Below are 26665 nucleotides of genomic sequence, written 5' to 3' on the forward strand. Positions count from 1 at the left end.
GACTGGAGGAGTATGGTGTCTGGGAAGGGGTGATGAGGCTCCAGCGAGCTGGGGGCCTAATCGACTTGTTTCCTGTCGTGGGAGGGAGAGAAGAGCAGACATTCCTCTCTTCCCTCCCTCCCTCCCCTGTGTTGGAGGAAGGGCTGGCCGAGTGTATGCTCCACCTGAGACTAGGGGGCACCCCACTGTCAACCTCACCCCATATAAGGCCTGTAGAGAAAATGAAAGCACGGGGGAGAGCAGACAGGGAAGCCCAGGGGGCACGGGTGCCAGCGGCCCGGGAGGACTTCCTGGAGAAAGATGCACTCCTGGGGTGGGGCCCGATAGTAGTGGCCCAAAAGAGGTCGGTCTCCACAGGCACCAAGAGTGGCAGGAGCAGAACTGAGAGTGGGGACCGAACCTGAATGGGGTGGGGGTACTAGGGCCGTGGCGGGTCGGCTCGGCGGAGTCGCGGATAGTCGGGGCCGGGCGGGGTTGGGATCCTTCCCCCGGGGGTGATGAAAGCCGTGGTCGCTATTGCACGGACCGATCCCGAGCTTGCAGATAAGGCCTTCCAGGAGGGAGTCGCTGGGGCGCGCTCCTTCGAGGCCAAGAGACTCTGCCCAGCCCCGCCCCCAGGCCCGCCTTTCCTCCATCTGGCCCCGCCCCCGCAGCGCTGAGGCACCTGGGGGTCTGCAGGAGCTAGGTGGGTGGGACTAAGGTTGCCCCGCCCCTCGGTAGTTCATTCCCTTCTTTAGTCCTCGGGATGCGAAATCGGGTGGGCGAGGTGTGGGCGTGGCTCGGTAGGGCCCCGCCTCTTTCCAGGCTCGAGTTTGAGACCCCTGGACACGGTCGGCCGCGGCGGAGGAGGATTGATGGGCGGGGCCAGGTCCGACCCCGCCCTCAGGGGCTGTCCCCCTCCGGCCGATCTGGCTCTCGGGGGGGCAGGGGCGTGGTCTCCTGAAGCCCCGCCCCACTCTGGCCCCGCCTCCACCCTGGCCTCCCTCCCCCGTCGGGCTCCGCTTGCACAGCCGGTTCCTCTTTACATAACGGCGCGGGGCGGCATGGGCTCGGGCCACCGCCTCCGCCCGGCCGCCCGCCCGGACTGTCGCGGCCCGTGGTGGCGACGGCGGCGGCAGCAACGGCAAAGTTTCTCCGGTGGCGGCCCGGGGGCGCATCCTCCCGCAACTGTCAAGCGCTGGCGGCGGAAATGATGAGGCGCTGGCCATTTTCCGAGCCCGGGTTTCCTGCCTGAGCCCCGCTCAAGCGAGTCGCGAGCCAGGAGCCGGCGCGCGGGAGAGAACGCGCCCGGGGCGGGGGCCCGCCCGCCCCCTCGGGATTTCGGGGGGCCGGGGGCGCGCGACGCCATGGGCCGGCCGGGCCCGGACCCCCTCTGTCTCAGGTAAGCCCGCCTTTCCCAGCGCTCCTTCCTCTGGGGCTGGGAGGGCTTTAATGGGGGAAGAGGAGCCCCCCTGTCCGGTTCTGCCCGGTGTCTGCGCACTCCCACAACAGCCTGAAATACTGCCCTGCCTCTAACCCGGATGGGGTGTTCAGGGGTGACCCTTCCCCAGCTCCTGCGACACTCTCCCCGCCGACACCCCCACCCACACACGTGTTGGGGATGTAATAGGGGAGGCAGTGGGAAGGCGCTGAGAGGGTATGGTTAATACCCCCAGTCTACCTTCTCTTAAAGTAGCCCGGTCAGTTGAGAGCAACAGTCCCCCCTCAACATGTGCCCGGGGAGGAGAGGTCTAGGGTCAAGTGCTTGGACCTTGAAAGTGAAAGTAGTCAACTAAGGCTATGAGGATGGAAGAGCCCTCTGGGAGTGGGGCCACCTGCCCCTGCCCCTCCCCACTCTCCCAGCCCAGGGCCATGTGGCTAAGAGGGTATCTCTGGATGCTAGAAGCCCGCCTTCACAGTCCCCACATCTCAGAGGTGGCCCAGGCCAGGTGCCCCCAAGCCACTGAGTCCGGAGTTTCACAGGGTTGGGAGCCCCACAGCTCAGGTCTCTTTGAGCTGGTGCCCTCACACCCCAGACCTGGAGCTCAGGTGAATCCTCCCATCAAAAAAAAAAAAAAAAAAAAAAAAAAAGATGCAGAGGAGGCCTTGTCTTATAGGTCAGCGTGCCTGGGAGGGTAATTTCAGAGGCCTTTAATGCCTGGTGCAGAAATCCCCTCCCTTCCCTCTCTCTGACCATGGGGGCTTTTGGGATGATGGGGACTGCATTTGAGGAACTGGGGAGGGGGGTTTGCCTGCCTGTCCTGCTTCTTTTTTTTTTTTTTCCTTCTTTAATTTCCTCATTCTCCTGTTTCTCTTCCCCATTCCCTGCCACGATGATGTAGGTGAGGAGGTCACTGCCTGCAGCTGGAGGCCTCCAGGGAGGGGCATGGCCAGGCCTGATTGAGTGGGAGGAAGTGAAATTGGGCTGCGGGTGGGGGCTTCAGAGCAGAGGGCCTGGCAAGATGATGTCTGTAGGGCCAAGGTCCAGCTTTGGGAGCAGGAGGGGCTGAGACTTGACCCACACCCCCCTCGCCTGGGAGATGAGCATCCCCTGACACCCACCAGCTGCTGGGCTCAGCTAGGGCAACCAGCCCATCTTGCCTCCCTATTTAACGGTCCAGCTGTAGGGCCCCTGCCAGGCGATGGGCACATGGGTCTCCAGGGCTGTGGGCGCAAGTCCTGTCTGGATTTCCCATCACTGACCTGGCTGCCAGAGCGGAAACAGCTCCGGAGGCTCTCTGGGACCTGCGGGGGCTGGAGAGCCAGCCCAAGTGGGGGGAGAGCAGGCAGAGGCCGCCTGGGCAGGCTGGGGTCAGCAGATGAGAGGCCAGGGCCCGCTTGGGAAGTTGGAAGGGTTTTTAACAGGCTCACTTTTTCTGAGCCTTTTCCCACAACCCTCCTCTGGGAGGGAAGATCCTTCTGAGCCAAAGGGTGAACATTCCTAGAACTTCTGTGGTCCCTGTGGGCCACAGAGGCAGCCAGCTGGGAAGGGGCTGGACTGAAGTACCAGCTGCTAGGGTCCGAGGACCTTCAGGGACTCAGCAGTGGAAGAGAAAGGTCCTGGAGGCTTAGGTTCCATTCTCCCGCTGCTTCTATCCAGCTGAAGGCATGGGCAAGTGACACCTGTGAGCCTCAGTCCCCCCACTGTGTGAAATGGGATAATAACAGGTTTGTGGTAGGGATTGAATGAGCCAGTGTGTGCAAAGCATCTGCTACCTGGCAGGGAAAGGGTTCAATTACAGGTGGTGGTGGTGGTGATTTTTCATCACTATCATCATTAGCGTTATTGTTACTGGCTGGGAAATGCTTGTTCATCAGCATGCCTTGAATACCTCCGGCATGTGCAGCTCTGGGGTTTCCTGAGTCTTTGGGGGAAGAATCTGAAGACACAGGCGAGGATGAGGTGATGGGGCTTCTTGGCTATGAGGTCTTGCTTCCCCGTCCCAGCCTCAGTTTCCTCATCTGTCAAGTGGGTGTGATAATCGTACCTCATACTTAAGGTCTTTGGAACCCTATATGAGTGAATTCACCAAGTGTTTAGAACACTTTGATCAGGCGTAGTAGTAGTAAGAATGAGACTGTTGTTGTTTGTTGTGGGTGTCAGCTCTGATTGTTTTCCTTCCTGATCCTCCTGACCCCCGTTCTTGTGAAGACCAGACTTGATCTTTCTCGGATAGATAGGAGTTTCTAATGCAAATCAGATTCTGCAGAACCTCTCCAGATACAGTGGTAGCCCTACAGCGGGTCAACCTTTGGTTGCCCTTGGATATCTGGGCCCAGCAGTGCCACCCCAGGACACCCTCCACCTCCTGGATGGAGCCTCCCCAAGGGCAGGGATGGAGGTACTTGGAGGGACCTCCCAGTCCCAGGGCAGCCCACTTTGGCGGTGGGGGGGTGGGGCGAGAGGCACATAAGGCACTCAGTGCTGGGCCTCACCTGATAATCGTAGATGGTATTAATATTATTAAATGAGAGGCCTCTCCTGTTAGATTCCCACCTCTCCCTGGTAGCAGCATGGCCTTTGGAGCCAAATCTGGGATCTGCCAGCTTCCAGCTGTGAGGCCTAGGGCAAGTTCCCTGACCTCTCTGGGCCTGATCTGCCCAATGGGGACCAAGAGTGCCAGCCTCTCCAGGGTAAGCCTGGAGTGTATGAGCCTGGCATAGTGTAGGGGCTTGAACTGTGTTGGCTATAACTGCCTATGGCTGTGTGCCCTTGGGCTTGTCCCTTAACCTCTCTGAGCTCCAATATCCTTCTCTATGACATGGGAGTACTAATGACTGCACAAGAGAATTGTGTTGAGAAGTGGTACGCATAATGCCTGGCATGCAGTCGGTGCTCAATAAGTGTGAGCCACTGCTGTTAGTGCCCCAGAGGGGGCTGGCACTTAATTGCCAGGTTTCCCGGGAAAATGGTCTCAAGGGGCTCCCCGGGTGTTCAGCATCTTAGGCTGGGCAGGGCAGGAAGTAGCTTCCATCTGGCAGATGCGAGAAGCCCGCCGTGGAGTCCAGAGGTGTAATACATGTTTCTTGTTCCCAGCCAGACCCTGTTCCCAGCTACCCGCCCTCCCTGAGGAAACTGAGGCGGGCAGGCTGCCCAGGGGAAGTGACTCAGCTGGGGTCACTCGCTGAGTCAGGCCTAATTGGACCCAGGAGCCCTGCGCCCCAGCTCCCTGACTTCCGGGGGCCTGCAGTCCCTTGGAAACTGGGCAGGTCCAAAGGCTACAGCTGGACACCCACTTACTTGGGCCCTGACCCCTGGGCAACCAGCATTCCTCAGTCAGGGCTCCGGGGTCCCACTGACCATCACTGGGCTTCTCGACCTGGTATTCTTCCCCCTCGGCAGGGGCAAGGGACACTTCCCCAGGAGAGCAAGTCCTCCTGGTGTCCCCCCAGCCCCGCCCCGACCGGAAACCCAGCAGCTGAGCAGATGGCTGGAAGATTTTTCCTCCCACGCCACCCTGTCAGGGGTCGGCAAGGGGGGCCGGGCTGCAGGCTTCCTCGGGAGCCAGGCCTGGAGCCCCTGGGGGCCTGTCCGGATGTGGGCCCCCACCCCGGTTGGGTAGGGGGGAGGCTGCCACTGCCCCGTGTGTCTCCAGGGAGGCCTGGGAGGGAGGAAGTCTATGCCCTGCTCACCGGGAGCTGACTCACAGGGTGCCTGATGAGGTGCTAACCTTGGGGGGCTGGGGGACTGGAAACACGACTGGGGGGAGGTGGTCACAAAAGAGGGCCTCTGGCATGAGTCTGGCACTCTGGTGTCCTCTCACAGGAGGACGGGTCCAGAGAAGGTGAGGAGCGAAGGGAGGGGTTCGCCTCTCCTGATCCTGCAAAGCAGCACCATTGTAGGGTATGGGGCTCCCTGAGAGGCTTTCCCCACGTCAGATTCTCACCCTTCTCTCCTCAACTCAGGGGCAGTTAAAGGAAGTCACGTGCTAGATGAGAGGGGGTGGGGCTGGAGAGTACTGCCCCTTCTTGGGGGGATAGTCCCTGGTTTTCTCCTGAAGCCCGGGTGGGGTGTGGGGGAGGGGGTGTGGCCAGGGTGTCAGGCCTGGCATGGGGACAGAGGACATTTCCTGTTCTGGCAGACTGTGCCAGCCTGATAAATGTCCCCGGGCACTAGGTGACCCCAGAGAGGGTGCATCAGGCCTCCACTGACTGCCTGATGATTTAGGACAGAACCCACCTCTCAGCCTCCCCAGGGCCTCCGAACCTGCACTCCCTACTTCCCAGGAGCTTCTCCACAGTCTAGACAGCCTGAATGGTGTGAAAGGGCAGCGGGCTGACTGCCAGGCTGGGTGTGTTGGAATCCCCCCCACCTCTCTGGGCTTCCTTGGGCGGGGGGTCTGGCCTGTTGGAGAAGTTGGTGCTGTAGATGGGAAGGACAAATGCTCCTGTAGAAGGACAAATGTGGCCTGTAGTCAACCTGGAGTCCTCCCTGGAGGAGGTGTCCCCTATGAAGGTGTGAGACTTCCTGCCCAAACATCTGTGAGCTGGGGGAGGGCGGAAGCTCTGGACTGGCTCATTTTAACTTCGTTTACCACAATTTAATCTATCCTCCCCCTGCCTTGGCAGGTGAAGTCCCCACAGGTGGAGAAAGGCCTTCTCCGCACCTGAGCCTGCTAATTACACAGAAAATGTTAGCTTCCCCAGGTTACGTTATTACCCAGGGTGATCGGCTAGAGTGGAGGCTAATGAGCCTCAGTCTCTGGGGTCACGGGTTAGCGTGGGCCCCACAGCTCAGATTCCCTGCTTAGAGCCGGGATTCCCAGCTGTTCAGCGCCTCATTTCTCACTGACTTGGTAGAGGCTCAAGGGTCCCTTAGGATGGATAGGTGTTTGAACAGGGGACACCAAGCTTCGGCTGAGGCTTTAAGGCCCTCACCAGGTTGCCCTTAGCAGGCAGTCTGGTGGACAGTTTTCCTGAACTGGGGGTCCTGAGAAGCGCCCCCCCCCCTCATGCCCGCACACTACTCTGGCACCCTAGGATGGGTGTGGAGACAGCCATCTCTATGTGTTTTCTTTGGGGACTTGGGGGGAAGGGGGCGCCAGGATTCGACCTTCCTGCTCCCGCGTAACATCATCCTCGTCCCTCACCCCACTGTGGGATTTGGGAAATCCTGGAGCCCCACCTCCACACACATAGCTGGGAACTGCTTGCCCCAGAAGCCCAGGCTGAGCAGGTGGGAGGAATCTGTTCATTCCTCTGGCCACCCGGGCTTCCAGATGCTCTAGTGGGGGAGGGGGCGTAGAAATGCCCCAGAGACCCCCGTTCCCATCCTCCAGCCGAAGCCTGGGGTTCCTAGGAACATTCAGATGATTAACAAATGCTTTCTGCTAAGAGCTTTTCAGGCCCTGATCCCACAGTTGGTGTGATCTGATCAATTGCTTAGCACATAGTAAATGTTCAATAAATGGCTACCACCTGGGCTGAGGCCCGAGGAGGGGACCACCTTCCTGCGGCCTGGCTGCCCGCCCAGCCAGGAAACCTCCCAGGCGTGCCCCCCTCCCAGACATGGGCCACAGCTGAGTGCTCAGTGCTCTGACTGGTGATTTCCTGCCCAGAGCTCCTGCCTGGAGCCTCCTCTCCCCTGAGAAGGCCTTTTGTTCAGGCTCCCATGACGCTCCCTGCTGGCCCAGCCCTCAAGGCCAGGCTCCCCCTGTGGCTTCCATGGCTGCAGGCCTGATATTCTCTGACGCTGCTGCTCCTCTCTGCTGACAACAACCACAGCAGCAGCCACTTGTTTACTGAGTCCCAGCACCCCACAGACATCAGTTCTCCGAATGCTCCTAGTAAATGCCAAGAGCTGAACCCTGATCCATTTTACAGATGGGGACATGGGCTCAGAGAGGCAAGCCCCCTTTCCGCATCACACAGCAAAGAAGTGGTAGAGGCAGGACGAGAACCAGGTTTCGTTGCTAGCTCCACCACGAGAGGTCCCCTGGATAGTGGGGGGTGCATCTTGGTGAGTTTCTCAGAGCCCCACAGCCCTTTCTGTTTGTCCATGTGGGTCAGGAGCATAGCTCCGAGAGCGTGACTATCAAACAGAAGCCCCCCTCAATCCCGGGAGTTCATTCATACAAGTAATATTTCTGTGACCAGGCCCTGGCAGGGTGAGCAGGAATGAGGTGGCCTCTCGACCCTCCAGGGGCAACCAGCCCAGGTTGAGGGTGCAGGGGACAGTGAGCAGTGTCACTCATGTATCAAGCAGCATCGCTCGCTAGCACAGCCAGCCAGGTTCTGATCCCAGCTCTGTGCCTCACAGGCTGTGTGACTCTGGGCAAGCTATTCTTCCCTTGCCTTGGTTTTTTATCTATAAAATGGACATATTTGTAGGACCCCCCTGCCCCCCCCTTCAGGGGGGATTAGTGAATGTATTTGCAAAGTGTTTAGCACAGAGCAGGGCACGTGGAAAGCCAGCCAGAGTGTCATTTATCATCATTTTTATTTTTAAATTGTTATTTCTAAAATTGAGATCTGATTGACATACATTAGTTTCAGGTATACAACATAATAACTAGACTTACTGTGATCATGTCACAACGTACAAAAATATTGAATCGTTGGTTTTAAGCTTCTACCCTGTGGCTATTTTCCTGACCACCTGGCAGGTTTGGAACCTGGACGGAGAAGCTAAGGCCTCCTGACTCCAGCAGGAGCTGAATGAGAACTTTATATCCCTTCCTCTGGATCTCACTCATTCTTTTTTTTTTTTAATGTTTATTTTTGAGAGAGAGCACGTGTGCGGGAAGGGCAAAGAGAGAGGGAGACGGAGAATCCGAAGCAGGCTCCACGCTTTCAACACAAAGCCTGACATGGGGCTCAAACCCATGAACCATGAGATCATGACCTGAGCCACCCAGGCACCCCTGGATCTCGTTCATTCAATAACCATCCACTGGGAAATGAGTCTTCCTCATGGTGCGCATTCAGGCCCGGATCAGGCGTTTTGGGGGTGACTTCTGTGGGAGTTTCTAATTGCCAGCTGTGGGACCTCTCTGTGCTCCAGTTTCTCTAACTATAAAGTGGGAGTAATTATGGGCCCTGCCTCCTAGGGCTGTCATGAAGTTCGGGAGAGTTAATGCTTTAGGCAAATGCCTGATGTCCAGCAGGTGCTTGGAATACATTGCATTTCTGGTGGGAGAGCTGTAGTGGGAAGTGTGGGGAGGAGGGCTGCCGGCCATCGCCCGGGCAGTGAGGGACCGTGGATCAGGCACACTGTTCCCAGAAAACTCCTGTCAGAGTTCGGCCCTGCAGTTGGCACAGGGATTCCAGGCTGCACGGGTGGGGGTGGGAGTGGGGAGTGGCCCAGTGAGGGGGGTCGTTGATGGGCTCTGGCCACTGGGCATCTGCCAGAGGAGCCAGAGGTTGCAAATTCATCTGACCTCTTGTATTCATACATTCGTTCATTCAGCAGGCATTTGTTGAGCTCCTGCCACATGCTAGGAACTGGGACCAGAGCAGGGAGCAGATCGTGAGGCTCACAGTCTGGTGGGGAGACAGCCACTAATTAAGTGATCATAGCTGTAAAGTGATAGCATGTGCCAGTGTGCTGAAGGACAAGTTCAGGACTTGACTCCATTGGTGGGCTCTGGGAAGCTGCCTTTTGTGTGCAGCTGAAAGCGGGCAATCGCCCAGAGGCAGCAGGCATGAACGGGGGCAGATCATACAGGGTCTTGCAGGCGGGCAGGAGCTTGAGTCTGGAATCCGAGCCCTCTCTGGGCCCCCTAACCTGGGAGGACAGTGCTTGCCTCACCTGTGTGGAGGCATGGGTTAACTGAGGACAAATCACACACACACATGCAGGTAACCCCCCCTGCCCCTCGCTGCCCCATTTCAGCTGCAGGGGGGGGGGTGGTTTGGTAGAGTGTGGCGATCAAGGGCCTATATGGCTCCTCTCCCTCCTGCCTGGCAGCTGTTACTAACTACTGTGTGCAAAGTGCTCACTGAATGTAGGTTTCGAGGACCTTGTGATGTGCAAAAATGTTGACTCTGTGCAGAGCGCCCTCCCCACTGACACCGTCTGGGGTGTCCTGCTGCATTTAGCTGCAGGGTCACCACGATGGCCTAGAGATGGCAGGGGCAGCCCTCATTGTTTTTGCAGCTGCCCAGCAGGTCTGTCCCACCCTGACCATGCACAGAGTCACAAACAGAAGGTGCCTGTGCACTGGTGTGTGGCAGAAAGATCCTCAGTTTCCAGGTGCAGGTCTCTACCTGGAGAGCCTCTCAAGGACTCCTTATAACCATTTCATGAGGTGGGTACCATGGCGCTCCTCACTTGACAAACGAGGAATCTGGGGTTCAGAGAGGTCCAGTCATGTGACAGTAGGCCCTTAGTAATAGGTTTTTGTGTGGGGAGGATAAGCAGCCATGGTTATGTGGTCCCCAGCAGGGGCCCAGGCCCAGTTGGAAGAAAAGACGGTACTGATGGTAATTAGAGAGGTCCGGGGTTCAGCACCTCGGACAGCAGAGGGTGGGGGGCTTCTGCCATTTTGACTGTGTGCCGCCAAAGAAGGAGCCATGGAGGTGGGAGGAGAACGGAGCCCCAGCTGGGATGGGTGGGCAAGGATCTGCCTGTCCTGACATACCCCCATCAGAGCAGGAAACACCTTTGCACCCCTCTGTGAGTCTTGTTAATTGATTCCTTTGCATTCATTGTTTTATGTTTTTCTTGACGCCAATGATACACGCTCATTGTAATATTTAAATAATAACAACAGCCGGCCCTTAGTAGGCTTTTCCTAAGTCCTGAGGGTCTTTACATTTATTAACTCAATCCTCATGACAGTCCTATGAGGCAGGTGCAATCGTTCTAAGGCAGAGAAAAATCAATAACTCATCCAAAGTCACGTAACTAGTAAGTGGTGGTGCTGGCATCTGACACAGGCTCCGTGTTCTTAACCATATTTTCTAAAGACAAGTAGCAGCAATATTCCTTGGTTACTTTTCCCCCTGAAACTCCAATTCTAGTTCTTTCCTACAGGTTTCTGTGGGAAACACTGTTTCTGGTGGGTTTCCTCCAGCCACACCTTTCTTGCCCACCACTTAAACACATTTATGTACACATAAAAAGTTGGCAGTTTGGTATCGTGTGTGTTCATGTAAATTGGATCACGGAGTCTGCGTTGTTCCTTCGGGTGGTAGCATAGACCTCCCTCTACCTTTTCCACTACTGCAGAATATTCCAGCTGAGATGTATCACAGTGTGCTTTACCAGTCTCTGACTGATGGGCATTTAAGTCGTATCTACTTTTTCCCTATTATATACATGGGGGCAGAAAACATCTAGTAGGGGATTGTCCTGTAAGTGCCTCTCTGCACGTGTGAGCAAGCATTCTCTTGAATACTTGAAAGTGGAATTCCTGGGTCTGAAACCGAGCCTGCCAAGCAGCCTTCCAAAAAAGGCTGTATCTGTTAAGGATACCGGCAACGTTGTAGGGGAGTGCACATTTCGACGCATCTTCACCAGCACCGGGTATTAATGGTCGTTTTCAATTTTTGATGTCGTGCCTGGTGAATAACGTGTCTCGCGGTGACGGGTTCAAGTAGTCGTGTGCCTGCTCACTTCTTTGTTGCCCTCCCCACCGTGTCTTTCAGCCCGGCCGCCCCACTTCGGTCTCCGCCATGAACGGGCCCACCCTGCAGCCCTCCTCGGCCTCTTCTGCGTCCGCCCCCCCCTCGTCGGCCGCGGCAGCGTCGCCGTCCCCGCGGGGCTGGAGCGAGTTCTGCGAGCTGCACGCGGTGGCCACGGCCCGGGAGCTGGCCCGGCAGTACTGGCTCTTCGCCCGCGAGCACCCGCATCACGCGCCGCTGCGCGCCGAGCTCGTGTCGCTGCAGTTCACCGACCTCTTCCAGCGCTACTTCTGCCGCGAGGTGCGCGACGGCTGGGCGCCCGGGCCGCCGGGGTCCCGGGCCGCGCCGCCTGCGCGCGACTACCGAGACACGGGCCGCGGGCCCCCGGCCAAGGCCGAGGCGTCCCCGGCAGAGTCGGGCCCCGGTCCCGCCGCCCCCGCGCTGCCCAAGGCCCGCAGCTCCGAGGAGCTGGCCCCGCCGCGACCGTCCGCCGCCTGCACCTTCCAGCACCTGCGCCACAGCCTCCGCCACATCTTGCGCCGCGGCTCGGCCGGGGAGCTGTCCGCCACCGGGGCCGCGGGGGAGGCGGGTGAAGGCCCGGCGCGGCCCGGCCTGGCCAGGAAGCTCCTGCCCTGGAGCCTGGCCCGCGAGCCGCCGCCCGAGGCCCTCAAGGAGGCAGCGCTGCGCTACAGCCTGGCGGACGAAGCGTCCATGGACAGCGGGGCGCGCTGGCAGCGGGGGCGGCTGGCGCTGCGGCGCACCCGGGGCCCCGACGGCGGAGCGGACCGCGTGCTGGAGCTCTTCGACCCGCCCAAGGTAAGCTCCCCGCGCAGGGCGCTCAGAGGGGCGCGCGACGGTCCCGGCGGGCGGCCGCAGAGCCCCCAGAGGAAAGCAGGCCTTTTGAAAAATGAAGTGTTTCTTTTAGACCATTTCGAATTTGCATAGAGGTTGCAAAGATCCTTCAGCAGTTTTGCCTGTTAACGTCGTACGTTACTGTGTGTTTGCACAACTGAGGCCCCAGCGTTGCTCACTACTGTGAACTCCGCAGTTCTTTGCATTTTGCGTTTCCCCTAATGTCGCCTTGTTGGTTCCAGCACACCGTATTCGATTCAGCTGTCGCGTCCCTTTTCATGTGCCTAATGGCTTTGACAGGTTCTACAGGCTTTCCTTGTTTCTGATGGCAGGTTTGAGGCGTACCGGGCAGGGGTTTTGTACAACGTCCAGAGACACTGTATGTGGGTGTCATGTGGGCTGTGACAGGTTGGTCCACGTCCTTGAAAACCCTGGCCCAGACTGACCATGACAAATAGGAGGTTTTGTTTTTTTTTTTTAGGGGGTTCAAAACTGTCACTTGAATTCCTTTGCAAGTCCCATGATTTGTTGATGTCTTATTTCAAGTTTTAAAAATTTTGTGTGTTTTTTTTCCTTTTCGACAACTTTGTTCAGCTGTGCAGTTGAGGCTGAAGGGTCAAGGTGTTCCACACACCTGACAAGTTCCATCTTTGACTCAGATGTATCAAGTTGATGGGACCACGTGGCTTTCACCTCATTCCTTTCTCTTTGTGGTTCTATTATGCTTCCAGAGACGGCGCAAAGCCGATGTAACCTTAGCCCTTGGGGGTCAAGGTCTGAATGGAGAAGACTTAGTTATTCATTTAATAGATATTTATTGAGTGCCTACTGTGTACCAGACAGATGCTGGTGCTGGGGAACTGGCATCTTAGTGGGAGCCGTTGAATAAACCTACAAAAGAACATGGAATTATAAATCATATATTGTGTTCTAAAGGAAAAGCAGTGGGGCCTCTGGGAGTATAACTGAGGGGCCCTAATTCAGTGGTTGGGATGGAGTGTTGGCAAGGAACCCTCTCACGTAAGGTACCTTTCTCTTTAAACTTCAGGGCAGCGTCCCATGCATACACTGAAGTGGGTGGAGTGCGTCTGAAGCCCCACCCATGTGGCCATGGTTGTGCACACCCAAGTGACCTAGCACCCAGGGGGGCTCCCTCCCACCTCCTCCATGTCTGTAATCCCTCGGCCACCCCCTCCTTCCCCTGATTCCTACTCTGGGGATTCCAGTTCTCTGTTCTGGAACTGCACACAAATGGAATCGCGCAGCATGTTGCCTTTTACGTCTGGCTCCTTTTGCTCCGTGTGATGTTGTAGAGAGACTTGTCCGTGTGCATCAGTAGCTCATTTGTATGCATGTACCACAGTTAGCTTATCCATTCACCTGTTGATGGATATTTGGATTGTTTCTACTTTGGGACTTTCATGCTGTTATGAAATCTGCATGTTAGTTCTTTGTGTGCACACGTGCTCCCTTTCTCTCCATTTCTCATTCCTCAAAGTGGCCTTGCTAGGTCATATGGTAAGTGCGTGTTTATGAGAAATTCATATACTTTTTCCAAAGTGGTTGCATGATCTTATGTCCCCACCAGCAGTGTATGAAAGTTGTTTTTTTTTTTTTTTTTCCATTTCTAGTGGATGTGTACTAGTTTCTCATTGCGGCTTTAATTTTCATTTCCCTGATGACTCATGAGGTTAAACACCTTTTCATAAGTTTATTGGCCACTGGAATTAACCTGTTATGATGTGTGTGTTATTTTTATTGAGTTGTCTCTCCTTTTCTTATTGCTCTATAAGAGTTTTTATATATCTGGGATATATTTCCTTTTATTGCAAATATCATCTCCCACTCAGTGGGTTGCCTTTTTCTTCTTTAATGGAATCTTTTCATGAACAGATTTTTTTTTTAATACTTATTTTGAGAGAGCGTGAGCCAGGGAGGGGCAAACTGAGAAGGAGAGAGAGAGTCCCAAGTGAGATCAGCACCTGAGCTGAAATCAAGAGTCTGAACGCTTAACCCACTGGGCCACCCAGGCACCCCCATGAACAGAAATTCTTACTTTTAATGAAGTCCAGTTTATCGATTGCTTTCCTTTATGGTTCGTGCTTTTTGTGTCCTATTTAAGAAATCTTTGCCTACTCAGGGTCATGGAAATCTTTTTAAAAAGTCTTTTCTTCTGGAAACTTTATTTTGGGGAGCCTTCACATTTTGGACCAAGATCGATGTCTAATTAGTTTTTATGTACAGTGTGAGGCAGGGGTCATGATTCTTCCAGGTGTTCCAACACTACTTGCTGATGTGACCATCTTTTCTCTGTTGGATTGCAATGCTGCTTTTATACTAAATAAAGGATAACCTGTGTGCTTCTGGAAGACTCTCCCTTATGTTCCATTGGCTCATGTGTCTCTCCTTAGGCTGACACCACACTGTCCTAATTGCCAAAGTTTCCTAGTGAGTCTTGAGCTAGTGACTTTTGGACCACAGTCTTTATTTAAATTTAAAAAAAAATTTTTTTAATGTTTATTTATTTTTGAGAGAGAGAGACAGAGCATGAGCAGGGAGAGGGAAATACAGAATCTGTAGCAGGCTCCAGGCTCTGAGCTGTCGGCACAGAGCTCAACTCAAGTCTCAAACCCACCAACCGTGAGGTCATGACCTGAGCCAAAGTCAGATGCTCAACTGACGGAGCCACCCAGGTGCTCCAAACCACAGTCTTAATCCTGAGTTAAGAATCTCTCAGTGTTGGGGCACCCGGATGGCTCAGTCAGTAGAGCATGTGACTCTTAATCTCAGGGTCGTGGGTCGAGTTGGGTGTAGAGATTAAAAACTAAATCTTAGAAAAATAATAATAAAAAAGACTGCCAGTGTTTCAGGCAGAGGGAACAGCATGGACAAAGGCCTTGAGATGGGTAAGCATTCTGTGTGCTTTGAAGAATATGCTGGGAGCACAGGGAGGGAAGGTGGGGTATGGGGGGGGGGTATGTGTGGTCAGAGGGGCACGTGAAGAGTTAGTGTTTTATGCCAAACACAATGGGAAGCTGTCAGAAAAACGCAAGTGCAGATAAAAACTCTTCTCTTTGTTTTTAAAGTCTTGAGGTTATGGCACCATGAAAGGCAAATAGCGGCCCAAACACATGGTCTTATCTGTGTGACAGCATGGGGTTCCCTATAAAACTTCATTTTTAAAAACAATTTCTGGGGCGCTTGGCTGGCTTAGTCAGTGGGGCGTGTGACACTTGATCTTGGGGCTGTGAGTTCAAGCCCTACGTTGGGGGTAGAGATTACATTACAAAAAATTAAAAATCTTTAAACAATAAAAATAAATAAAAACTTTGTTTTTTGTTTATTTATTTTGAGAGAGGGAGCACGAGTAGGAGGGGGCAGAGAGAGAGGGAAAGAAAGAATCCCAAGGAGGCTTCATGCTGTCAGTGCAGAGTTTAGCATGGGGCTTGAACTCGCAAACCGTGAGATCATGACCTGAGCAGAAATCGAGAGTCAGATGCTCAACTTACTGAGCCACCCAGGCGCCCCTAAGAAACAACTTCTGCTTAAAATAACCATCTTGGAAAGCCAGCTCTGGGGCCTTAGGCAAGTGACATCACCTCTCTGAGCCTCAGTTTCCTCCTGTTTACAATGGCACTGCTCATAGTTCCCGCCTTGTGGCACTGTTGTGTCAACGGAGAGTCCCTGGCACGCAGAGCACTCAGTGTCACTGATGGGTGACACCGGTAAGGACTTTGGGGCTGAGAACACACATTTATTTCCAGTGCTGGTCTGGGTTCTCAGTGTCCAACTGGCACGCCCTGTCGAGGCTGCTGTTCTTCAGGAGCCCTGATGGTGGGGCCCCATTCAGAGGCCTTAGGGGCCAGAGGTGGTGTTCGGGCCCTGGTGAAGTCGAGCCTTGGGGTTCAGTCAGTGAGGTTGTGAGTTCAAGCCCTATGTCGGGGGTAGAGATTACACTTACTAAAAATGTAAAAATCTTTACATTTTAAACTTTTTAAAAATGTTTATTTATTTTGAGAGGGAGCACGAGCTGGGCCTTGGGACTCTGTCCTAGGCTCGGTGGTCGCTCTGAGATCTGGAGGGTCTCCCACAAAGCAAACGGCCCTGGCGGGGCCCCTTCCGGCCCCTCCCCAAAGTATCTGTCTCAATGGAGCAGCCCAGCTCCCGCCGCTTCCCTTCCGACAGCTTCCCGTTGTGTTTGGAACAGTCTGGGGGCTACTCCCGAATGTTCCCTGAATGACTTGGGGCATTTAGTCTCTGGGCTGAGGATACTTAGACTCTAAGTCTTGACTGAGTATGCCTGCCAGGTGGGTAGCCTCGATCTCTGACCCTGGAGTTGTTTATAGGAACAGCTTTGGAAGGTTGAAGGTTTGGCAACCGGTGGGTGGTGGTTAAGGGCTTGAGCTCTGGATGCATACCCAAGCTCTGTCACTAAGAGGGTGCCAGTGCCGGCCTGGAGAAGGCCCTGCTGACCAGAGCAGGAAGAGGCTTGGAGGACCAGAACTGAGACAGCGCAGCCGCCCGGGGACACGGAATTCGGGCCTCAGCCAAGCAAACGTCCTCCCGAGTCTGAGGCCAGGTGTTCAGGGGCTCACGGGTCAGCCTCACCTCTGCCTCTGACCAGCTGTGCGACCCTGGTCGGCTTCTTCCCCACTCAGCTTCGGTCTGTTCATCTGTGAGCAGGGGTGATAGCAGTCGCCTCAAGGGGCATCGCGAGGGCTGCAGGCGGAGGGAGCTCCTTGCTAATGGGGGTGTAAGTGGAGGCCACAGTCAGGCTGCGGTGGGGGGAGGGAGGGTTGGAGGGTGGTTGGAGGAGACACCGGCTTTTTCCAGTGTCTAAAGATGGATAGAGAAGTCACAGCTTTCTCTAGTTTCAGTGGCATCCCTGCAGGTGGGCAGGAGATGGGCCTCCCTTCTGTGCTCTGGCCTTCAGGAAGAGACTGGGGATTGCTGCCACGTGGGGGGTGGTCACCGAAGGGCCTTTGGCGGGACGTGACCCATGAGTGGGAAGAGGTGCCAGTCCCGGAAGATCTGGGTGCAGGAGTCCCAGGTCAATGAAATGGCAAGGGCAAAGGCCCTGGGTGGCCGCAAACCAGGAGACTTTAAAGAACAACCAAATGCCAGGGGCTGGAGTGGAGTGAACAAGAGGAGAGAAGGTTGGAAAGGTGCTGGGGCTGGGTTAGGTGGGGGCCTTGTGGCCACGGTGAGGACTTGGGAGTTTCAGTCTGTGAGCAGTGGGAGCCCTTGGAGGACTTGGGCCCCGTGCGTGGGCTGAGACGCCTGCCGGGACTACCCAGCAGTGGCGGTGGGCTGGAGGAACCCCCTTGGGGCTCCCTGTGCTCTTTAGGGCTGCCCTTAGGGGGCTGTGGCATGATCCTTCTCCTTCAGGACCCTCTAGTCTTCGTGGCAACTCATCTGTGGCAACCACCCCCCCTTGGGCGTGCCCAGGGTTGGGCTAGGATGGGGGGCAGCATAGTACTACCTCGAATGGGCACCTACTGTGTGCCAGGCATTGCCCTAAACACTTGATCTCAAGTCCTTCCCGTGAGGTTGAGGCCACTGGCCCATCTGACAGGGAAGAAACTGAAGCTGGGAGGGGCAAAGGGACTGGCTCAGGGTCATGCAGCTGAGGAGGGTGGAACCCCGATCCCAAGGGGTTCCCACCTCAAAGCCCCAGCCACGCTCTTCAGCTGGCTCCTCGAGCCACAGTGGGTAGAGTGTCAGCTCTCGGGCAGGTCAGGCCCGAGATGTGCCATCTACTCAGCAGTTAAAAGGAAAAATATTTAAAAACAAAATGTAAAGATTTCACAGAAGAATCCAGATTTCTGGTTTCTCTTATGAAGTCCGTGGATCTGGCAGAGCAGGGCCAGCATCGAAAGAGTGACCCAGCCTGTGCTCTGCAGAGGGAGAGCCTGGCAGGAGGTGTGGAGGCCCCAGGGGAGGGAAGAGAGTACAGAAGCAGCCACCGGGCCAGGGGTGAAGCATGGCTAGGTTGGCTATGGCATGTGGGCCGACCCTTTGCTCTTTTGGGCCTCAGTTTCCCCATATATCCAGGCTTGGGTTGGCAGAAATGGTCTCAAAGCCCCGCCAGGTCTGGGGGCCGAGCCTCAGTTTCTCTCATCTGTACAGCGGGGTGATGGCGTTCTAGCTACTCACCTTTTAGCCAACATTTATTTGGCACTTGTTCTCTACCAGGGACCTTACCGACCTGGCTTTCCTGACAGCAGCCCTATGAGAGAACTACTGGGATTACCTCCATTTCATAGATGGGGCAATATAGGTGAAGAAGGGGTAGGTGACGTGCCTGAGGTCACACAGATCTGGAGTGGCTGGGGTGGGATCAGAACCCAAGCTGCATGTGGTGTGGACGTGCAACCCAAGGTGCGTGTGGTGGTCCTTCCTTCAGAAGGACTTATGATTCCTGGGGGCTGTGTGTTTAACCAGTGGCCTCGTGTGGGTGGCGGGCATCTGTTTGGAGTTCTCAGTCCAGGAAAGGCTCCCTGTGACCATCTTGTCTGGCGCCCTTTATACAGATGGGGACACTGAGGCCCAGAGGGGGCTGGCCAGTGTCCCCTTCACCCAGCACACTCTGCCCTTGGTCTCTGCTCCCTGGCCTGGAGAAGAGGTAGAGGAAGGAGATGGGGGGACACCTCGGGGACTCAGCCCGTAGCTCTGAGCCCCCCACATGCACCACAGGCCACGAGCACCCCCAGGAGGAAGTGGTCTGGTTGGGAGGGGCTGGGCCGCTAGACTTAGGGGGGTCGCTGGGAGGGGGGGCAGTTGGACATTGTGGTTCAGGGCCATTCCCGCTCTGTTCCTTCTGAGCTGGATGGCCTTGGGCAAGTCACTCAGCCTTGCTGGGCCTCAGTTTCCTTATCTATAAGACGGGATGGCCACGGCACCTGCCCCCAGGGTTGATGGTGTGGGAGAAGCCGTGGATATGGCATGTGCCGACTGGGTGGCTGAGGGGCAGCCTCAGGCACGTGTCTCCAGGCAGCAGCCACTCCTGGGGTGCTTGGAAGCCATGTGGCCCCACCCGCACACAGCACACAGTCCAGCGGGGACAGTCTGGGGGCCCAGTTTGTGGAAAGAGGCAACCAGGCCTCGGGCGCCCTCAGCTCCCCACCTGGGCCCGGGGTCTGTCCGGGAGGCAGAACTGCGGGTCGGGCAGTTCTCAGAGCCTGTGCAGCAGTAGGTGCTCGTGCGAGCCTGAGTGACGGCCAGGCCCCTTCTCCCGGGCGCATCCCTATCAGCCTATTGACCGCTCGCTGTGGTTCTTCAGGGTGGGGGTGGCACCGCGCCCACTTTACAGTTGAGGACGCCGGGGCTGGAAGAGGCAGAAGGAGCTACAGCGCGGACCCCAGGGGCCTGAACCCGGAGCCCGGGCCCCCGGAGTGTGGGAAAGAGGAAGCAGAGAGAAAGGGATGTCCGCCGGAGGCCTGGTGGTTTCCTCTCCGAGGCAGGAGGAAGAGGAGGAAGAGGAGGAGGGCCGGGCAGGAAGCGGCCAGGCGGGAGGGGGCAGCCTCCTTTTGGCTCGGACAGACCTGGGTTTGAGTCCTGCCCCTGCCCCCTCTGAGCTGTGTGGCCTTGGGAAGGGCCCTGTGCCCCCCCCCCCTCCGTGCCTCAGTTTCCTCAGATACTTCCTAAAACTAGCTGAGGGCTGGCCCCTACCTGTGGGGGTTCAGAGGGGTTAACTGAGCTTCCGCCTGTGCGGCACTCAAGTGCGCCCAGCACACCGTCATTGTTCATCAAAGCTTAGCTGCTGTGGTTATTGCCATTACTACTATTCTTAAGATTTTGTTTGTTTTGAGAGAGCATGAGTGGGAGAGGGGCAGAGAGAGGGAGAGAGAGTATCCCAAGCAGGTTCCACGATGTCAGTGCAGAGCCTGACGTGGGGCTCAATCTGAGGCTCCGTGAGATCGTGACCTGAGCTGAAATCAAGGGTTGGATGCTGAATTGACGGGGCCACCCGGGCGCCCCTGTTGTCATTATTTTTATTAGTTGTTTGCAACACAACAGGCACCGCATCTGACACACCCCGTGGAATCACCACAAATGCTGTGAGGGGCACAATGATGAAGCCATCTCATAGAGGAAACTGAGGCACAGAGAGGAAGAAAGGCTTTCCTAAGGCCACACAGCTGGGAAGAGGAAGAGCCAGGAACAGCACCTGTTGTGGGCCTGCCCTCGGCCCCCAGACAGGTGGAGAAACCACCCACCCTCCACTGACAGCCCAAAAGATCTTCTTGGGCCAGGCAGAGCCCCCGTGTCCCTATGGGGAGACAGCTGGGAGCTTTAGAGGCCGGTGGCGCCCCAGTCCTCCCCCTTCCCGGGGCGACCAGAGGCAGAAGGCTCCCACGGTGAGAATGGGGTTCCTGTCCTGTTCTGCCTTGAGCTGCTTTGCGAACCTGGGCTGGTCCCCACCCCTCTCTTGAGCTGTGAAATGGGCAGCAAAGGGGCTTGATCTGGGACTGGTGGGGGAGGGAAGGAAGGGGTGGTGGTGAGCAGGGTTCCCGTGGGGGCCCCAAATGCACACGCCGATGCCCCCTATCTGCCCCTTACTGGGGTTCTGTGTAAGATCACTTTTGAAAAGTAGTCTGCCACTCAGAAGAAACCCCTGGCCTTATTGAAACTGTGGGCAGAGGATATCGGCATGCTTCTTTTCAGCTCAAATTCTAGGAATCCACACGCTAGAAAGTGCCCCCGAATCCAGCGGTGTGTGTGTGGGGGGGGGGGGGGGGGGACTGACGTTCACTTATTCTCACCCCTTACTCCCAGCACTTTTGGGGGTGCTTCCACTGCCCTTCCTGCTCCCCAGGGCCTGTTTGCTTTCTCCAGCTTCTTGAAAGTGGGCCTTCTGTTTTCGTTTGAGGGATAGGGTGTGGGGACAAGACTGTCATCGTAGTCTGGGCTGTGAGCTCGGTAGCCAGGCAGAAGGGCAGGTAGACAGGTTTAGGTTCAGATCTTGGCTCTCGTGTCCTTGCTACGCGACTGTGGGTTGGGAGCTTGGCCTTTCTGAGCCTCAGTTTTCCATTCTGGGAAATGGAATGTCAGTGCTTGGCATTGCTGGGTGACTGAGTCAAAAGCAGGCTCGGCAAAGGCATGATCGGTTTTCATCCAAGAGGTGGAGGAAGCGGCTTCCTGGGTAGGAAGTTGTCACGTCCCAGAGGTGGGTCCCCAGGTGCCCTCCTGAGGATGGGCAGCAGCCTGTACTGGGCAGCAGCTGACAGCCTCAGCAAGCTAGTCAGGCCGCTGCTGGAAATCCCCCACCCGCTTCTTTGTGAATGGAAAAGGAAACCAAAATGCACGAAAAGAGATCTCTGCATTCTGAGCGGCTGGCCGTCAGTGGTGATGGTGGGGTGGGGGGTAGCTTCCTCCCCGAAGGCAGGAGGGGCCGCCTCAGCTTCCTTTTTGGGGCCCCACACCCCTTTTTCCTATCTCCCCTCCCTAACAGAAGAGGCCACTGTTTTGCTCAGGCCATGGACTCCCCTGACATCTCAGGCTCCGGAACCAGTGGGGGACGATTGGAGCGGCACCCGCCACCTGGCCTCTGGATCCTCCCTCACTTGTGGCCCATGCCCGGATCCTCCCATTACCTGCCTGGCTTGAATTCTGACTATGGGGCGGGGTGGGGGGGGGGGGGTCTGAGGTCCACAACAGCAACAGAGAGAGAAACCTCACTCCAGGGAACGGTGTGGAACTGAGGGGCCCTGCTCTGTTTCATCTGAAATCTTCACGTCATCTAGGAAACTAATGCGCCGAGGGCCTCCACATTTGAGCTCCTAATTTCTGGTGTTGTTTTCTAATAATAAAGCTCATGGTGGAAACCATAGAATGGTAACTGAAAACCACTCCCCATCCTGCTCTGAGACAACCAGCATTTCCATTTTGGTAGAAGTCTCTGTGACCTTTGTTCTTGCGTTGCTTTTCTGACTTCTCCCCCACATTGCAATTCCTTCAGCATTCGGCCATTCTGCATTCAACGCTTACCTCTGGAGCCCCTTCCGGGTGCCAGGCATGTGAGAAATATAGACAGAAACCTTCGGACAAAAGCCCAGCCCTTGTGAGGCTGACACTCTTCATCCTGCTTTGTTACCTGCTTTTCTTCTGCTTAATATTTTTCTGAAATATTTTTCAAGAATGTCTTTTTCATACTGGCTGTGCAGTATTTCATTTACACAGAGAAGCTGTGATGTATTTATTGAGACTCCTAATTCAGTCATTTCTAACTTCCCCGCTCGAAGGCACAACTGTCGGACATCTTGTACGTAAATCTTGGTACCCATCTCTGATTGTTTCCTCAGGCTCAATTCCTAGAAAGGGAAGTGCTGAGTCGAAGGCTTTAAGAGTGCCTCTACAGGCTTGCTGTCTGTCTGTCTGTCTCTCTCTCTCTCTCTCTCTCTCTCTCTCTCTGAGTTTTACTGAGATACAACTTACAAGTATGTGAAATGAACTATTTAAAGAGTACAGTGGCTTTTGATTTGCTTTTAGAACATTTTCATCATCTCAGAAGGAGACCTTGTACCCATTACCAGTCCCCCCCTTCCATCCTCCCCGCCCTCAGCCCTGGGCAACCACAGATTTGCTTTCTGTCTCTATGGATTTGCCTGTTCAGTGCTTTTCAAATAAATGGAATCAGAGAATATGCTGTCTTCTGTGACCAGCCTGAAAGAAGCTGCTTGGCATAATTTCACTTAGCGTCGTGTTTTCAAGGTTGATCCACGTCCTAGCAGGTGTTAGGACTCCATTCCTTTCTATGGCAAAGTAATATTCTATTATGTGGGTAGATGATACTTCATTTATCCATCCATCAGTGAATGGATGTTAAGGTGCTTCCACTTTTTGGCCGTCGTGAACAATCACGCATGTTTTTATGTGGACATAATGTTTTCATTTCTCTTGGGTATCTATCTAGGAGTGGAATTTCTGGGTTATATGATAATTCTGTGCTTAACGTTTTATTGCCAGACTGCTTTCCATGGCGGCTGCACCATTTCATGTTCCCACCGGCAAGGGCTCCCACTTCTCCACCTGCTCACCAGCTCTTGTCTGTCTTTTTGCTTGTAACCATCCTAGTGGGAAGAAGTATCTCATATGGTTTTGATTTGCATTTCCCTGTTGGCCAATGATGCTGAGCATTTTCTTCATGTGCTTACTAGCCATTTCTAATGCTTCTGACTGATCCTTTTCAAACAGCCTTCCAGAAAGGTTATACCCATTTATCTTCTCATTGCCAGAGGTGCCAACACTGGTTATTATTTTTAAAACCTTTGCCAACTTCTAGAGGGGAAGTTGTTATCTTGTCCTTTCTGATTACCGTGGAACCGACCATTTCTTTGTTTGTTTGGTTTTATTTTGTTTTTAGTTTAAATTTTTTTTTTTAACATTTATTTATTATTGAGAGACACAGAGAGACAGAGCAGGAGCATGGGAGGGGCAGAGAAAAGAGGGAGACACAGAATCGAAAGCAGGCTCCAGGCTCTGAGCTGTCAGCACAGAGCCCAACGGGGGGGGCTCGAACTCACAAGCCACGAGATCATGACCTGAGTCGAAGTCAGATGCTTAACCGACTGAGCCACCCAGGCGCCCCTGACCACTCCTCTTTCTAAAAACCATTGAGCTATAAGTCACATGACATCTATGTTAAAGTGCAGTCCATTGGTTTGCACACACCATCACCACTAATATCAGAACGTCTCCATCATCCTAGAAAGAAACTGTACCTATTTAGCAGTCAGTCTCAGTTCCTGTCCTCACCCTCCCTAGCCCCTGGCAACCACTAGTCTCCTTTGTGTCCTATGGATTTTGAGCTGTTTCTCTTACATTTCTTGGTCATATACATTTTTCTGTGGCTTACAAGCCATTTACAGCAATGTCTGCCTTTTTCTTATTGATTTGCAAGAACTTTTTACGTGGATATTAGCTGTCTCATGTTGCAAATATTTCCCTGGTTTGCCATTTGACTTTTGAATTTCAATCCTCAGGTTCTTCATCTCTGGAGGTTTTTAAGTCTACAGGGATCTTTTCCCTTACAGCCTTGTTCTTTGTCTTTTCTGCTTAAGGGGCTTCCCACCCTGAATCAGATAAATACGTGGGTTCTCTTCCAGTTTTGTCTTGGTTTTCTTTTTCACTTTTAATTATTTAATCCATCTGGTTTTTATTCTTTGTGGCTGGTGTGATTTCCTGTTGTTTTTCGGTGTCTGGGAGATGCTGCGTGTGAAGGCGTATCACATAGAAAGCACTCACTGAACGCTGGCTAGGGGTAATGTCACCAGGCCCTGTCCCGCCACGCTCACAAGGGTGGGGGTGGGGTGGGGGGAGCTCCCAGCGTGGTGGCGGCTGCAGCTGTGACCCGGCCAGCTTCTGGCTCCCGCCCTTGTTTCCGGCAGCTCCTGGGCTCGGAGCCCTCCTGGCGCCCCAGAGGCCCTCGCTTTCACCTCTCCTGAATCATCATTCTTAGAAGGCGGGCGGTGGGTCTCGCTGGGTGACCGGTGTCGAGCGCCCCTCTCCTCCGATGTGCTCCTCCCCCCGGGCCCACGGCAGAGGCTGCCTCTTAACCACGGCTTTCCCCCCCCAGCCGGCATGGCGGACACGGGGCTCTGGCTGCGGCTGAAGCCCGTGTCACCGGGATGAGGGGCTTCGCCCGACTGCTCCGACGTCACAGCAGGGCAGACGGCTGCGGCCACCTCATCTAAGCCCCGGGGAGGGGGCCGGCCAGCTCCAGGACCCCTGGCCCCATGACACCTGCAGTGATCACCTGCAGCCTCCAGTGGGCCCATCAGCTTTCTTCGGGGGCTCGTCCCCACAGTCTGCAGAGCACGCCCTCCGGGGCAGCAGGAAGGCCCAGCTGGTCAGTGTCTACTTTGATGGCACACCTGGACACGTGATGTGACCTCTTGAAGCTATGGCTTCCCCTTCCGTCTTGACCACAGCCCGGCACTCAAGGCTTGGGGTGTCCCTGGGGACCGAGGTGGATGGAGCAAGCAGCACTGTGAGGGCAGGGCGCGGCCCGGGACAAGGTGTGGATGGGGACAGAGTGCATGGGCCTTGGGGCTCTGAGCCCATATGGGGGCAGGGAGGATTCCTGGCGAGGACTCTGGGAGCAGGATGTGGTTGCTCAAGGTGTGGGCTCATGGCAGCTGGTCAGCAGCGGTGGGGGGCGGTGGGGAGGGGGGGGATGGGAAGGGGTCTGGCTGGTCCCCAATGACCCTGCTCAGGACCGGTCTCTGGGCCTGCTGAGTGCTCCCAGACTGAGATGCCACTTCCGTCTGCAAGAACGTTCCGGGCCACCCGGGACATAAGTTGAATTGATTGAAGCTGGTTGCCAAGCAGCCTGTGACGTCCACCGACTCTTCACAGTGGCTCAGCTCCAGGGTATGGACAGTTGTTTATCCTAATCTGCCACCCTGAGAGCCAAGGGTTTTGGCTAGGATGGTGCCCTAGGTGGAGGGCACAACTTGAGTACAGGTGTGGAAGGGAGAAAGCCCGGAGGTGTCAGCATGTAGCCCGGCCACTAAGGGTGGGGGGCCCTGGCTCCCTCCATTCCCATCCCTGCAAGGCCCTGTCCCAGGTGGTGTCGGGTGTGGTGGCTTTTGCGACCTTAATGGGGGCAGGGGGGCGGGGCAAGATCAGCTGATCAAGGTGCCGACGGTTTCACTTGTTCACTTACACCCACGAGCCGGTGCAGGGCACGCGGAACTTCCAAGGGTGGTTCCTCTTAAGCCATGCCCCCCCTAAGCTTGGGTGTGGCCCCCCATGGGCCGACCTCGCAGTCGAAGTTCATCCGTGCTTGGCCACTCTTCGGGAACCAGGGCACCCGCGTCTCGCCGGAGGGGATGCAGTGAGTGTCAGGGGGATCCCAGACCGGTTCTGTGCGTCGAGGGTGCTGCCTCCCTCTGTATGGGATCTCCATGTCTGGGTGTTTGTCTCTGTCACGGGAGGTTGCTCTAGCATCTGAGAGGAGCTTTGTGTCCCTGTCATTGTGATTCTGTGGAAGGGGTTGTCTCCATCTCTCTCAGAGGGGGCTCTGTGACTGTCACTGTGAATCTGGCATGTGGGGGGGACCCTTATGGGGTTGAAGGGGAACTCATTCCAGGTGGGGCTTTAGACAGGCCCCCAGCTCCTATCTCAGCATCGTTGGCCAATTATCCACACTATAGGGGCTCCTTAGGGCCTGTGAGGGTCTCGGAGTGGGGGAAGGGGAGGGCAGGTGATGGGGACTCTGTTCTTATAAACAGGGTTCTTACATTTGAGAGTCTTGTGTCACCAGAGCCTTTCTGGGGCTCGGGGGGGCGGGGGGGGGGGGTTGGTATCTCTGTTTCTGGCACTGGGGCAGGGATCCTGCTTGCCAGGTAAGGGGGGAAGCTGACTTGATGCATGTGGCTTTCCAGAAGCTTCTCCCATCCCTTTCCTGTTTCTCCTGAGAGAGGGCATAAGGCACAGGGGGCAGACCAAGTCGGGCAATCTGGCTCAGTGAACTGGGTGAGTCTGGGGGACTCCTGTGTACTCAGGCCACAAGCAGGGCCACTTACAGAAGCCCCGGTGGGTGGGTTCCATTTTCACCCCCATTTTACAGATGAGGAAGCAAAAACACAGGAAAGTGATTTATCCTGGTTCACCTGAGAAGTGGCTGAAGCAGGCATGGGAATGCCTGTGTGTGGGGGGTGGGGGGGGTGGGGGGTGGGGTTGGGGCCCAAGGAAGGAAGTGACCTTCCAACATTTGTTCAGCCCCTGGAACTGGCTCATTGCCTTCAGTTTGCCCCCAAAG

The 26665-nt window shown here is 55.4% G+C and overlaps 1 protein-coding gene across 2 annotated transcripts in view; it reads left to right on the plus strand.

Annotated features, from left to right (window-relative positions):
- Positions 1-1305: 1305 nt before the first annotated feature.
- SH2B3 (SH2B adaptor protein 3) overlaps positions 1306-26665 on the plus strand; it is a 35163-nt gene continuing 9803 nt past the window's right edge. For both annotated transcript variants that reach the window (XM_042911746.1, XM_042911747.1), the window contains exons 1-2: positions 1306-1381; positions 11071-11862. In XM_042911746.1, coding sequence (XP_042767680.1) covers positions 11098-11862 — 765 coding nt within the window. In that variant the 5' untranslated portion in view covers positions 1306-1381; positions 11071-11097. The remainder of the gene's footprint in view (positions 1382-11070; positions 11863-26665) is intronic.

This window comes from Panthera leo, chromosome D3, assembly GCF_018350215.1.
Source record: "Panthera leo isolate Ple1 chromosome D3, P.leo_Ple1_pat1.1, whole genome shotgun sequence".
NCBI classification, from domain to species: Eukaryota; Metazoa; Chordata; class Mammalia; order Carnivora; family Felidae; genus Panthera; species Panthera leo.